The sequence below is a fragment of the Leucoraja erinacea genome, chromosome 20, assembly GCF_028641065.1.
Source record: "Leucoraja erinacea ecotype New England chromosome 20, Leri_hhj_1, whole genome shotgun sequence".
Classification (NCBI taxonomy): Eukaryota; Metazoa; Chordata; class Chondrichthyes; order Rajiformes; family Rajidae; genus Leucoraja; species Leucoraja erinaceus.
In genome coordinates this window covers 23,832,797-23,847,594 of record NC_073396.1, presented here as the reverse complement: position 1 = coordinate 23,847,594, position 14,798 = coordinate 23,832,797, and the positions used below count along the sequence as shown (strand labels likewise).

Genomic DNA, 14,798 nt, shown 5'->3' with positions numbered 1-14,798 from the left:
GTCATTTCAGGTGCATTTGGCATCAGAATCCTTAGCCACTCTGGATTTTTAGAGGCAAATTGCCTATCATTCACGATGTATAATCCAACACTTTTACCTCCTATTTTCTCACAAACTCTCCCCCGGTGTGGTGATTCATGCAGGCTGACAGGTACTCATCGGCCTGTGGCACCGTCAAAGTAGCAAAACTCTGCAGGCCGATCCTGGTAATACAAGTTCTTCCACTTCCATTCTATTTTATTTCACGCCTATTGGTACCTGAAATAAAAATGTGCAGTTCTTTCATAAAATGTATTGCTTTTATCTATTTCAAATTCTTATCACTTTTAAGTTGCAGCTATGTCATATATTCATTCTATTTAAATGAAAAGGTATATAAAGACAAAGAGTACACAACGAAGGTAGACACAAAATTCTGGAGTAGCTTAGCGGGTCAGACAGCATCTCTGAAGAGGAATGGGCAACGTTTCGGATCAAGACCCTTCTTCAGACTGATGTCAGGGGAGGGGGTGGGACAAAGACCAAATGTAGGCGGAGACAGAAAGACTAGTGGGAGAACTGGGAAGGGGGAGGGAATGGAGATAGAAAGCCAGGGCTAGTTAAAGTTAGAGAAGTCAATGTTCATACCGCTGTGGTGTAAACTACCCAAGTGAAATATGAGGTTCTTTTCCTCCAATTTGCGCTGGGCCTCACACTGACAATGGAGGAAGCCCAGGACAGAAAGGTCATATTGGGAATGTAAGGGGGAGTTGAAGTGCTGAGCCACCGGAAGATCAGGTAGGTTAAGACGGACTGAGCGGATGTGTTCAATGAAACAACGCCGAGCCTGCGTTTGGTCTCACCAATGTAGAGAAATTGATACCTGGAACAGCTGATACAGTAGATGAGGTTGGAGGAGGTGCAAGTGAACCTCTGCCTCACCTGGAAAGATTGTTTGGGTCCTTGGATGGAGTCGAGGGGGAAGGTAAAGGGACAGGTGTTGCATCTCCTGCGGTTGCAAGGGGAAGGTACCTGGGGAGGGGGTGGTTTGGGTGGGAAGGGACAAGTTGACCAGGGAGTTTTGGAGGGAACGGTCTCTGCAGAAAGCAGAAAGGAGTGGAGATGTGAAGATGTGGCCAGTAGTGGGATCCCGTTGGAGGTGGCGAAAATGTTGGAGGATTATATGCTGTATGTGACGGCTGATGGGGTGGAAGGTGAGGACAAGGGGGACTCTTTCCTTGTTATGAATCGAGGAGACCCTAGTAAGAGCCTCATCTATAATGGAAGAAGTGAACCCCTGTTTTATCAAGGAGACCCTAGTGAGATCCTTCCATTATAGACCCTCTTCCATTATAGATGAGGCTCTCACTAGGGTCTCCTCAATATCATGCAGCTCTGCTCTTACTCCCCCTCCCCCCATTCGTAACAAAGACAGAGTCCTCACCTTCCACCCCATCAGCCAGCGCAAATTGGAGGAACGGCACAGCATATTTCGCTTGGGTAGTTTATACCCAAACAGTATGAACATTGACTTCTCTAACTTCAGATAGCCCTTGTTTTTTCTCTCCATCCCCTTCGCCTTCCCAGTTCTCATACTTGTCTTACTGTCTCTGCCTACATTCTATCTATATCCCACCCCCTCCCTTGATATCAGTCTGAAGAAGGGTCTTGACCCGAAACGTCGCCCATTCTTTCTCTCCAGAGATGCTGCCTTACACGCTGAGTTACTCCAACGTAATTTTGTTCAGACCAAAAGGTCTGAATGACAATAAAGGATCTATCTATCTATCTATCCAGCATTTTGTGTCAACCTTTGATTTAAACCAACATCTGCAGTTCTTTCTTACACAAAGAGTACACAATATACTGTAGCTACCTCAACTACCCCCTGAAAGTCAACCATTCAATTCGAGAGCACATAGGCATGTGCCCTAAATTGAAATGAATTATACAATGACCTAAATACACCTGTTTATTCTTCCTTCCAGAAGCACTGGTGGTAGATATAGTCATCAATTTTCCCTTTCATGGCCACAAAGAAATCATAGAATCAATAAAACATACATTATTTAGATTAATAACAAATATTTGGTAGAATTGCACTGGTCCCCCTCATCTAGCATCTGAAACCATGATGATATCAATTGGCAATAAAATGGATACTGTTTTGGCCAAAAGCCTTAGTCATAGAGTCATACAGCTGGGAAACAGGCCCTTCAGCCCAACATGCACACGCCAACCAACATCTACACTAGTCCTACCTGCTTGCATTTGGCCAAAATCCCTCTAAACCTATCCTATCCATGTGCCTATTTCTTAAACGATGTGATAGTATCTGCCTCGACTACTTCCTCCGGCAGCTCGTTTCATATACTTACCATCTTTTGTATTAAAAAAGTTGCCCTTCAGTTTCCTATTATATCTGTCACCCTCACCTTAAAACTATGTCTTTTGTTTTTCGATTCCCCTACTCTGGGTGAAAGACTCTGTGCATTTACCCTATCTATACCTCTCATGATCTTGTACATTTCTGGTCTGTGCCAATGAAAGTTTATATGAATTAATGCTGGGAAGTACCCTGCATATTGGACAGGAGATGTCTGAAGCTTGGAGTTTGCTATTAATGTTTTCCGGAACGGATTAATAGCTTTTTAACGATGTATGGATTGAACTACAACAATGCAGAATAGGCAAAGGTACCTGATCAGTGAAGAAATCAAACATTTAAAGTTGAGCTGAAAATGGAATTGGAAAGTTATTGAAACTTGTGGGAGAATAGCACAGCATCTTGTGCATATGGTTACATGAAATTAAATTTAGGGCAGAAGGTTGGCTGAATTGGTCTCCAATGTCTCCCTTCATTCAAGACTAACCTTATTTGGGCATTGACCCAACACAAGACTTTCTGCTGTTCCTTCCTTCCTTCACATTTTACCCCTGATCTTTCCCCATTTTTCCTCTCAAAGGCTCCTGTCTCCATTCAGCCTCCTTCAGCTAAGAAGGAGGATGAATGTCGAGCAAGTGGTGGACTCCTCGTCAACTTTGGCACCAACTCAGTCGACAGGAGGTGTGCTGCCTCAGGGGCAAGGCATTCTAAGCCAGACTTACCTCCCCCCAAGGTGAGAGTTTCTCAAAATGTGCGGCATTCAATTAGCCGACCGGAAAAAAACAAACTTTTATTCACTAATCCAAAACTCCAGTCTAAAGGAAGAGGAATTACATAATCATAAATCTCTGAATCTTTGAAATAGTTTATTAAGCCAAACAAAGTCCAACTCCCAAAAAACAAACTGCTGGAAGAACTCAGCAGGTCAGGCTGCATCTGTGGAGGGAAAAGGACATACGGCTTTCCGGGTCATGACTCATCTTCAGACCCTCTGAAGAAGGGACCCAACCAAAAATGTCATCAGTCCATTTCTCTCTAGTTACTGCCTGAACCGCTGAGTTTCTCCACCAGTTTGTTTTTTTTTTTGCTTAACATTCCAGTATCTGCAGACGCTTCTCTCCAAGGACCAATACCCAACCTAGCCCTAACCCTAAAAGACTTAATGTTGAGTTCTTCTTCTTTCGTGTGGCGTGCACAGCTTAAAGTTGTTGGACAACCAGTTCTATTTGATTTTCCGTTTGTGCACGTCGAGTCGATTGCATTAGTTGAAACAGGGCGGACCACGTGAAGGTTGCAATCTTCCACCCCAAGTTGAGTTGAGGCACCAAATACAAGATTTAAAGTGGGCTCCATGCTTTATAGATTACTGATTCAAAATTAGAGGAAAAAATCTATCCTAATCTATTCATCAGGAAATTTAACAATATCCAGCACAATGGCAATTTTACATGCCAACTGATTTTATTTTGCATTCGTCAGTTTTGGGCAGATTGTATAGTTATGTTGGAAGGTATAAATCTGCTATTCCCATGGAACTTGTAGCTGGTGAGTTGGGCTAATAATGGTCTTATGTGGAAGATAACCATGCATTAGTTATTTTAACCAACTAATAACAAGATGTATAGATACTTATCTTCATAATTATGCACTAAATAATAGTGACAAAACCATACCAACCTTCATTTATGAAATTTAGTCCCATCAAAGTCAATAGAATCAGCATTCAATATATATATGTCACTATATCATGAATTTAGTGCATTTAACAGAAGACAAATTTCTACGCAATTCACTTTTGACATAAGCTGGTGATTCCTGGATGGTTCCATGATCTTACGAAATGATAATGTATGAAGATCACTGGCAAGTTCTTTGTTAGAACAAGTCTGGAAAACCCTGGCATGATTTTGGACACTTTGTGTGTCCTATTTCAAGATTATAGGATGAGAAATTGGGAATTTAAAGTCACGCCTCCCTCCAAAAGCCAACCCACAATCTAGAATAGCAAAGAAGGTAAAGACAACTCCACTTCTAGGCAAATTCCATGCAGATCAGAAATTAAATACCAGACACCTCCATGAATCTCTCAATGAAATATTAAGAGGATTCATGAGGCAAATTTTGAATTAACCCAGTTTTCAGGAAGCTTGATCATGTCAATGTGGAGAAGCACAGGGCAGTGAAAGAGCAATTGCCACAGGATCATGTGAGTTTACCATCCAGCGAGATGGGTTAAAATGACCCTGTGTTACTGAGCAGCACATATGAGACCCTTTATAAAACATGACAAACAAATAAAATCTCCTTGTTCCAGACAACTCATACTAATGTCGCAGGCTTTTCCCTTTAATACATATCAATTATATCTGAAGAAGGGTCTCGACCCGAAACGTCACCCATTCCTTTTCTCCAGAGATGATGCCTGTCCCGCTGAGTTACTCCAGCATTTTGTGTCTATCTTCAATTATATCAACTGTTTTTGCTGCACTGATGTTGAGTTGAATCTTCTGCAATACAAATCCTTAGACAGTCACAGTTGTATTGGAAGGTTATGGTTTCTGACAGACTTTTGGAAACTGCTGATGTCAGTTTAGTAATTGTTAGCTATGGCCTAATACCACATCCATTGTGAATTTCACTTTCAACAATGGCATCTTGAATTGTAACAAACTCTGTGTTCTAGGATCTAACAGCAATTGGAGTAACAAAACCCGGACATAGGAAAAAGATTGCCATTGAAATAAATCGCCTGAATGTCTCAGAGTGGTTGCCCGACTACCAACCAGTAAGTTTTATCACCTGCTTCAATATAAAAAGGCTTTATTAGTCAGTGAACCATATGTCCTTCCCTCCAGCACCAATCCATGGCATCTTCTTGTCCTGAACCCTAAACCTACCCTAAATCTAAGTCATTATTCTTTACATCTCACCCACCATCCCATCCATTCCACAATGGTTCAATCTGAGTTGTGTGTAAATTGCCAGCAAGTAGGATTCATTCAGTAGGAAGGCTGGAATGTAGAAGCAGGCTTAACAGCAGACTGAGTAGCATCTGAAGTGTGTTAACAATTCAGCAACAAATCATTGATCAAATGCTACAATGGATTAAACAGTCCAGTAATTGATATACATGATACCCTCCTATAGCATTTAATGCAGTTATTTAGAGTAACAAAATGAGGATGTTTAGGAAGTTAAAAACAGCGTCAGTTGACTGCAGTGGAAAATTAAATTCAAGAGAGCTATACAATAGGTATGAAAGCACCATAGTAGTTACAATGCTGAACCAGCAATCCAGAGGCATAGAACTAGTGTACGGGTGGGTGCTCGTAGGTCAGCATGGACTCTGTGGGCTGATGGGCCGTTTCCATGCTGTGTCTATAAACAAAACTAAGGGCATTGGAGGTTTAAGTTCAAATCTCAGCACAAAATGGCGTGGGATTTAAAATCAATGAATTGAGTTAATCTATTTTAATTTAAAGCCCGTATTGATAAAGGTGACCATGATTATAAAAGGCCTTCTGCTTCATTAATGCTATTCTTACCCAATCTGGACTTTCCAACCTCAGACCTGCTTCTCCGATTGAAACATAACCACCTTAAATGGGTTATCAAACCACTCAGTTCAGTTCAGGGTGGCACAGTGGTGCAACGGTAGGGTTGCTGCCTTACAACGCCAGAGACCCGGGTTCGATCCTGACTATGGGTGCTGTCTGTATGGAATTTGAACATTCTCCCTGTGACCTCATGGGCTTTCTGTCAGTGCTCCGGTTTCCTGATTGGGGATGATCAGCCATGATCACATTGAATGGTGATGCAGGCTCGAAGGGCCAAATGGCCTACTCTTGCACCTAGTGTCTGTTGTCCTTCCACACTCCAAAGATGTACAGATTTGTGGGTTAATTGGCTTTGGTAAAAAATTGTAAATTGTCCTTAGTGTGTAAAATAGAGTTAGTGTACTGGGTGATTGCTGGTCGGTGCGGACACGGTGGGTCTAAGGACCTGTTCCCACATTGTATATCTAAAGTCTAAAGAAATTATGGATGGACTTCTGGAAGATACATCATCTGGCGATGAATGAAAGAACATCGGAAACATACAACATCGGAACATCGGAAGCTATACAATATATAGCTCTATATTTAACCCTCAATGTATAGCTCTATATTTAACAACTCTAAACAGAAACAGCTTTTGAATACTTGATCAACAAATGGACAGTTTAAAATTACCCTGTGGTCACTGTGGATTGAACAGAGAATCATTCAATGCCCAATCCATGGAGATAAAGAAGGTATCAAAAAAGATATATTTGGCTACTCTGACTCAATCATCTAAATGTAAATTATTTACCTTTCCATCTCTACACGTTTAGTTTAGTATAGAACTACAGCATGGAAACAGACCGTTCGGCCCACTGAGTGCGCCGACCAGCAATCACCCGTACACTAGTTCTATCCTGAACACTAGGGACAATTTGCAGAAGTCAATTAATCTACAAACCTGTATGTCTTTGGAACATGGGAGGAAATCGGAGCATCCAAAGAAAAACCAAGCAGTCACAGGGAGCATGTACAAATTCCGTACAGTCAGCACCGGAAGTCAGGATCAAACCCGGTCTCTGGCACTGTAAATGCCGCTGCACCAACTTGTATGATGGTTGAAGAATACTTTTATATATAGGAACTGCTGGTCAAAATTGGTCATCAAGTTCACCTACTTTCAATCTGCTGGTTCTGTGATACAATTCTGATGAGGTATATCTAATCAGAATGATCAATCTCGGTCAATGTGTCTATAACACACTCGGATGTGAAGTGAGGAAGCCCTTACTTCATGAAACAAATTATCTAATTTTCCTTTGCAGTTACGGGAATAATAGATCAGCGATGATCGAATGGCAGAGTAGACTCGATGGGCCCAATGGCCTAATTCTGCTCCCATGTCTTATGAACATAAACCTCCAGTGGAGCTAGGACAGCTCTAAATCTGCATGTTCCTCCCAAGCATGCAATACTTGACATATATCACATCTGAAATTACGTGTACTATATCCCACAATGTTTCATTCTGAAAGGAATTATTTAATTTACTAATGGTTCTGCTATCTTCCCATGGAGTTTGTTCTTTAGACCTGATCATTCATTTAAAGGAACCAGAATGTAATAAAGGTGACAAAGATGTCAACCCATTTGTGTTAAGTTCCTAAGGCGAATGATATAACAGGGAACATTAATACATTGTGTTTGAAATAGGAGACATCCTCAATCACACGGAGTATACTGGTGATATGGTGTTGTACAGGCAATGTATTTCTTCACCAGAAATTAATTTTCATGGCACCTGGATTTTTGATGTGAATACAATATACATATACTTTATTGTGATGCTAATACAAAGGACCAAGCAAAGATTTCTGCCCTTTATTTGAATTCTTTAATGAATTAGTTACTCATTTGAGCAGCTAATTATGACCAGGTTATCCTTTTTCAATCTCAAGTATTGTGAATTAATTTACCGGCAATATTGGCAATTATAACAATTCTTCAATGAATTTTCCAAAGCGGTAAGGTGAGAAAATAAACTTTTTGGATACATTTATTTGTTAAAAAGAAGTGTTTAAAGTTACTTTGGTATTAACTTTCTAGTCTGGGCATTGGTAAATACAATCAGTATAATAATATGGAAGGTTTGAGCTGATATTAACTTTCAAGGGCAAAAAGCTCCCTTCAATCAAATGTTATCGTTTTATTTTCTACATTAGACAATAGACAATCGGTGCAGGAGTAGGCCATTCGGCCCTTCGAGCCAGCACCGCAAACAATTAGCAAACAACCTTTACCAGACAACTTCATCCATTTAACTTTTCTTCCTGAATGATTTTTTTTGCACAAAAAGTCAACTTCATGACATGACCAACGTGAAAAACCCAAGGTTCAATCAATCCTATGGATTCAGAGATATTTATTCTCTGTTTTGCATCATTTTCAATGAGGCTGCAGTGGTTTTTGGTTCATGTGTTTATTTCCGAGTTGCAATTGAACTGGACAGCTGGGAGTATATCAGCTCATCGCATTTTGACTAACACCAAATTGTAGATGGAAAAGCTCATTATTGCGCTCCAACAGCCATGTGATTTGGATCCCCAAACTTTTTACTTGTAAATACTGTTTGATGGGCAGGAATTCCATTCAGAAGATTGAAAGAGGAGTAAGAACAAGGAAGATAAATCATAGAGTCTTGCTACAGTTATGCAGCACTTTGGTCAAATCATACCGGGAGCTTTGCATATAGCTTCGGTCTTCATGTTGAAAGAATTATGGACTTACCTTGGAGATAGGGCAGATTGATTACTGCGATGACGAAATGACCTGTCAGTAAAATTAGGTTTTACTCACTAAAGTTTGGAAGAATTAGATCTATATATAAGATTTTGAAAGGAATTGACAATGTAGTTGTTGAATAGCTGTTTCCACGCTTAATAGCATTTAGAACTGGGAGCAAAGAAGGGTGAGGCATTTTAGACTGAGTTGAATAGAAATTAATTTTCTAACCAGGTTGTAAATCTTTGGGATTCCTTATCCCTTAAGGCTGTGGGTGGTCAGTCATTGGGCATATTCAAGGCTGAGGTCAAATGATTTGTAGATACTAGGTAATAGAGGATCCCAAAGATTTAATTCCCATTTAGCAAATATTTTTTCGCACAGCTCAATCCAAAATGGCTGATCCCCTTATTTTGAGATTTTCTCCCTCGTTCTAGATGTGATTTGGAGTGGAATCAGCTTTCAAGGCGGATGTTAGCAGATTTTAGAATGCTAGGGATTCTATAGATGTAAGGCAGGAAAGTGACAGTGGAAAATCAGCCATGATTTTACCGAATTAAAAATAATTCTCCAGGGGTCCTTTGGCCTTTTCTGATTCTTTTTCTTCTGTTCTTACAAACTATGTCCACACCATCACAATCATTATCTACAATTCAGATCAACTCACCTTATAAAGCCAATTAGCTTGCATTTAATTATTTTACATTCTGAAATATTTTAGCCATATTTCTATGAGAATACATACTTGAAATTCTTCAATATAAAGTAAAAATAGGGCAGCTGAGAAATTATAGAAACAGCCAAATATAGGCACTATCCATTGTACAAGTAGGTCAGACTCGAAAATGCTAAATTTACTGAAATGTCTGGTGTGATACATGATTTATTCCTGCACTCTTCACATCCACTCAAAGTTATTGAAAGTTCATGGTTGATTGCACCCAGTGAGAACTACCCAGCAATTAAGATATTGGTGAACAACTGGATAAACAGGGAGGTCTGAGAAATAAACAAAGCACATAGGCGTAGGGGAAGAGGGGCAGTGAGTTCAACATCAGGTACAAGTATTGAGGAAAATGTAGAAAGGGAGAGAGAGTATGTGTTAACTGAGAGGAAAAGTTACAGGAAAAGAAAAGTTAAATTTAGATAGTGATTTTATTAACATCTCCAAAACATATCACCCGAAAGAATGCAATGCCATGTTTTTTTTAATGTTCATTTTCTGGGCAAGCAAGGTTGAGAGACAGTTATTAGTCATTCTCAAATCTGTAAAAAAAAAGGTGCTTACTTTGTTCATTACCACCAGATGTAACTTTCTGTGGTGAATTTAATGAACAGCATATAAGCAATTGCAGCAACTTCATGAAAAAATACTGGGAGTTAAGGGAATAATGGTATCTTCACCAAGATAATGATGAAGTGGTGCAGATCCTCCAGCAGCATGTGGCAATTCACAGTTCATGGGGTCAGTTATGCTCACTAGTTGTTGTTGATCTGCACATTAATTTCAGGACAAATTGTTCATATAATGTTGATTTTCAGTAGTTTGATACATCATACAAGTGGATAATAGTAGACCAAACTATGAAATAGCGTGACAAAGGGGGAAATAAATCTATCTGAAAACATCAACAGCAGATTAGAATTGAAAAAAGCAACACTGAAGATTTTTCATTCAGGCTATGTGCTTTGTTTAAATGACAGAACATCCATGATGTTAAAAAATTGTACATCAACACAGTTTGAAGCTTCAGTTTCAGCTTGCAATGCACATAACTCCATATGATTGGCATAATTTAGTACTTAGAGTTATTGGTGAGACCATCAACTGATCCCTAATTTTAGCCGTTGCTATCCGGACACCTTGTAGTACAATATTCTTCCCATTTTAAGCCCCAGTTTCACTCTATCTCCTCTTTCTCATCCTCTTTTAGCCCAAGTGGCACCCCTTTGGAGGAGAGGACAGAGGACAACACTACTGATCTTCCAACAATCCTTCAAGTCTATGGCCAATATATTCATCTAGTCATTCTGTTGCTGCCAGAGTTACCCAATTAGAGAGGCAACAGGGTGCAAGAGGCTGATTAACTAGTTCTTCCTAAATGTGCACGTTTCACTTTATACTTTTGGTTATTCGAAGTATGGCAGCATCTCGGGCTGAATCTATATTGCAGCATGGCCTCTGATATAAACTGCACTGTTTATCAACCAATAGTTAATAAAATATTGCATCGCCGATGTATTTATTTAAAATACTGTACATATTTATGAATGACTGCTAAAGATGACTTAATTGAGAAAGTTTACCATGCCTAGAGATCTGTATGAAAAGTGCTTTCTGGAAACTAAAATGCATTTGAACTAACAGTCCAACTCTGTTGTGTGTCATCTTCTAGCCCATATCCTCTGGAAGTTTCAAAACAAGCACTAGTTGGACAATCACTGTGCATCATTTTACATTTCCTTTAAAACAGTGGTTGGGTAATTTGATCGTCCAAAACAGTTGACTTTCTGTTAACTTTGCAAAGGAACCTACAGTGTTTATAATCTAACATGTTGCATTGAAACTTATGATTTAAATCATCATTTTTTTCCCCACACAATAGATCAAAACAGAGTCATCCTGTTTGTGGTAAAGTATCTTACTAAGCAGAAACTAATTATGTGAATTTCACACCCATCTACCACTTATAAAGTGCTTTGGTTATGGCTAATACTATAGTGTTAGTTGGATCCCGGTTTAATAGTCATGATACATTGGGAAGTTTTAAAGCAATAGCATGTAATGATCACCCAGAGAATGAAAGAGAGAGATTATACAGCCTATTGCAACCACAAAATGTTATATGCAATTAGTTTTATAAGTATCACAGTTTAAATCAAGGTAGTGGACTTCAATTGACCCCAGCTTTTATTAAGATTTTCTTTTAAAGAGGTTAATAGTTTCAAATGCAGTCTGAAAGAAATATAAACAAATTCATTAACTATTCCTGCATGCACCCGAAAGATTTCATACTGTGGCATGTGTGTTAAATGTGCTTTCTTTGTATTTGTGAAAATTGTAAATTGTGTTTATTTTGCATTGCATGGAAAACAAAAATATATATCCTTGTGAGGAAATAAACATGTATAAATAAACATTTTTCCACAACTTGAACTGCAATATCTTGCATACATCACCAGATCTGAAATGTTTGCTTTAATATTTAATTATTAACATATTCCTAATACATTTTAGTATTACATGAAAGAGGTAGGAAACTCCATCATACCATTTATAATGTAAATAATGTAAATGATAATGTAAGATTGCTAACTAATTGTTGATATTAAAGCTACATCCGAGTATAATTTTGCAATAATTCGCTTGTCTGACTGGACCTTTAGCTCTACAGTTCTGCACATCCAGTCTTATCATCTGAATCTCGTTATTGCGTCAACTTATTGATAGGTACACTGTATATTAGAAATCATTTTCACACAGTTGTCACTTTAACATCCTGTATTCCTAGCATCAGCAGAAAGGCTGATAAGAGTTGCTATAAATAAATAAGATGCAGTGTCTGCAAATGCATGTCTCTGTGCGTACCATATTGCTGATATACTTTCTCTTCTTAATTCAATGTTAGTTGGCTTGCAAAAACAAATTAAATGTTTTTTTTGTTTTAAATCTGCATGACTCAACTGTGTTCACTTTGTTCTGGAATTACAGTAATATTACTTACTGAGATGTGTTTTTATGTTTGATATATGTGCTTACCCTTGAAGTGATGATCTTACAGTTTATGCAACATGATAAACCATACCATGGCATTTCACAGGAGCGTTATCATGTAACTGTTGACTGACTCATGAAAAGAGATAACAGGCCAAATGTTGTGCCATGTAGGTAGGTAACCAGTAGCATCTTATTAAAGGAGAGTTGGAGAAACAGAGGGGTTTAGGGAGGGAACTCCAGACTTTCTTGTCTTGATAGCAGAAAGCGTGACTGCAACTTGTGAAGCAATTAAAATCAGGAGTGTGTAAGAGACTAAAATGTGAAAGGATTAAGAGGCTAAAATGGGAAAGGAGCAGTGATTTAGGAAGAGCTAAGGGATGTTAGAGACAGGTAGGACTGGTGGGATGGAAAGATTTGAAAGCAAGGATGAGAATTTTTAAATGATGGTATTGTAGACTGGGGCAATGTATGCCAGTGAGCACAGAAATGGTGAGTGGACTGGGACATAAATGTTGGAACTTAGTCATTCATTTGCAAAGCATAAACTCGAAATACTTAAATTCACATTTAAATTTGAAGTACTCCTTTTAAACTGTTTATAAAAAGGAATAATTGCACATTGGCTTTTGTAGCCAGGGTCTTGATTTGTTGGCCATAGTTATGAAAATGACTATTAATTAAAAAAAAGGAAAACTTGTATTCTTACAATTTATTTGTTGACTAGGATATCCAGACTTCTGTACAGCCACTGAAGTGCAGTATTATTTAAGGATAACCATTGTTTTAATTGAACATTAAAAACAATATTTCTGTACAGGAAGCTCCTACCAACAGCAATATGACATTGATGAGCTATTATTTACTACTACCTTAATCAGTGATTTTAATTAATTACCACTACCGTAAAGAGCATTTGTTTTACCATCAGACGCCTCGGCTTCATCTGGTAAAGCAAATGTTCTTTGAGGCAGCACGGTGGCGCAGCCTTACAACACCAGATACTCAGGTTTGGTCCTGACTAAAGGTGCTGTTTGTATGGAGTTTGTATGTTCTCCCCGTGACCATGTGGGTTTTCCTCGGGTGGTCTGGTTTCCACCCACACTCCAAAGACGTACAGGTTTGTAGGTCGATTGGCTTCGGTACAGATTGTAAATTGTTCCATGTGCGTAGGATCGTGTTAGTGTACAGGGTCATCGCTGGTTCGCACGGAATCCGAATGGCCTGTTTCCTGATTATATTTCTAAACTAAACTAAACTAGACTAAACTAAACATTTGGAGATTCATCCCAAGGATGACCTTTCTAACAGTGCAGCACCACCTCAACACTATCATGTGAATTGTAGCAAGGTCAAGGATATCTATTTTGTGAAATTGTACTCATGTCCTTGGATGAGAGGCTTGAACCCATAACACTCTGATGTAGGTAACACTTCAGGTAGCAGAAAATCCTGAATTGAGGAGTTTAAAAATGATGTACTGATACAACATACGGGTCAGATTGAGATTCAGCATAGCACATTTTCTACAAAGTCCATGGAGGCTTTTCATTTTTCTCTCACATACAGAAATCTCAATAATTTATAATCTAAACGGCATGAAATTTACATGAAAGGCAAGCTTTTGTACTCTGTAACCAACTCTGCTGTGAAACGTCAGGGCTAAATAGCTAAGTGGCCTCATTTGCACCCTATGTCCCTGTGGATATAGGCACAGATTGCAGGCCTGAATTGACATTCAGATTTACCTGCCCATGGCTACACTTGTGAATTTGATGCATGATGGCTTTGTTGATCTCAAACTGTTTGAGGGGCAGATCACAACAGCTATTCTTCAAAAGCAAAGACATTTAGTGAGCCAATAAAAAAGCAATTCCTAAGAAGAAAGCAATTCTGAATTTATGAAAACATGCTGAGAAAAGAAGCTGAGTATTGGTTGCAATTTCCTTCAAAGCAAATTCAATGCTGTAAACTTCATATGAATACTTGTCAAAATTACACAATGGCTCTGGAATAAGTGAATCAATAGATTCTTTGTTAACTATTTTGCAGACCTGCCTATCACAATTTCCTTGATGCTTTTTAGGCCAATATGGGAGGACAGAAAACCTCTTCTGTTATCTTGCCTTCAATTAGATTCTCTGTGTCTTTTCATTTTTCATGTTGCTCTCCTTTGACTGAAAAATGAATTCTAAAGAGCATATCTCACTACACCCTCTCTATTGTACAGTTCTGTGATTAATGTACTGCTTTGAAAGACATGGCTCTGAGTTGCTATATACTGTAGTTCCAAGAAAAGTTTCATAATACCATGGATCTTTGAAAGGAGCATCTGAAAGTTGTCAACCCCTGCTTCCAGGATTGCACTTCTTATTCAGTTCTTTCTTCAGATAAC

The 14,798-nt window shown here is 38.8% G+C and overlaps 1 protein-coding gene across 2 annotated transcripts in view; it reads left to right on the top strand.

Annotated features, from left to right (window-relative positions):
- caskin1 (CASK interacting protein 1) overlaps positions 1 to 14,798 on the top strand; it is a 379,139-nt gene that overhangs the window by 336,542 nt on the left and 27,799 nt on the right. Inside the window, exons 17-18 of one of the 2 annotated variants that reach the window (XM_055651671.1) lie at positions 2,946 to 3,098; positions 5,049 to 5,150. The exons of the other annotated variant lie outside the window; for it this stretch is intronic. Coding sequence (XP_055507646.1) covers positions 2,946 to 3,098; positions 5,049 to 5,150 — 255 coding nt within the window. The remainder of the gene's footprint in view (positions 1 to 2,945; positions 3,099 to 5,048; positions 5,151 to 14,798) is intronic. 2 annotated transcript variants of the gene reach the window in all.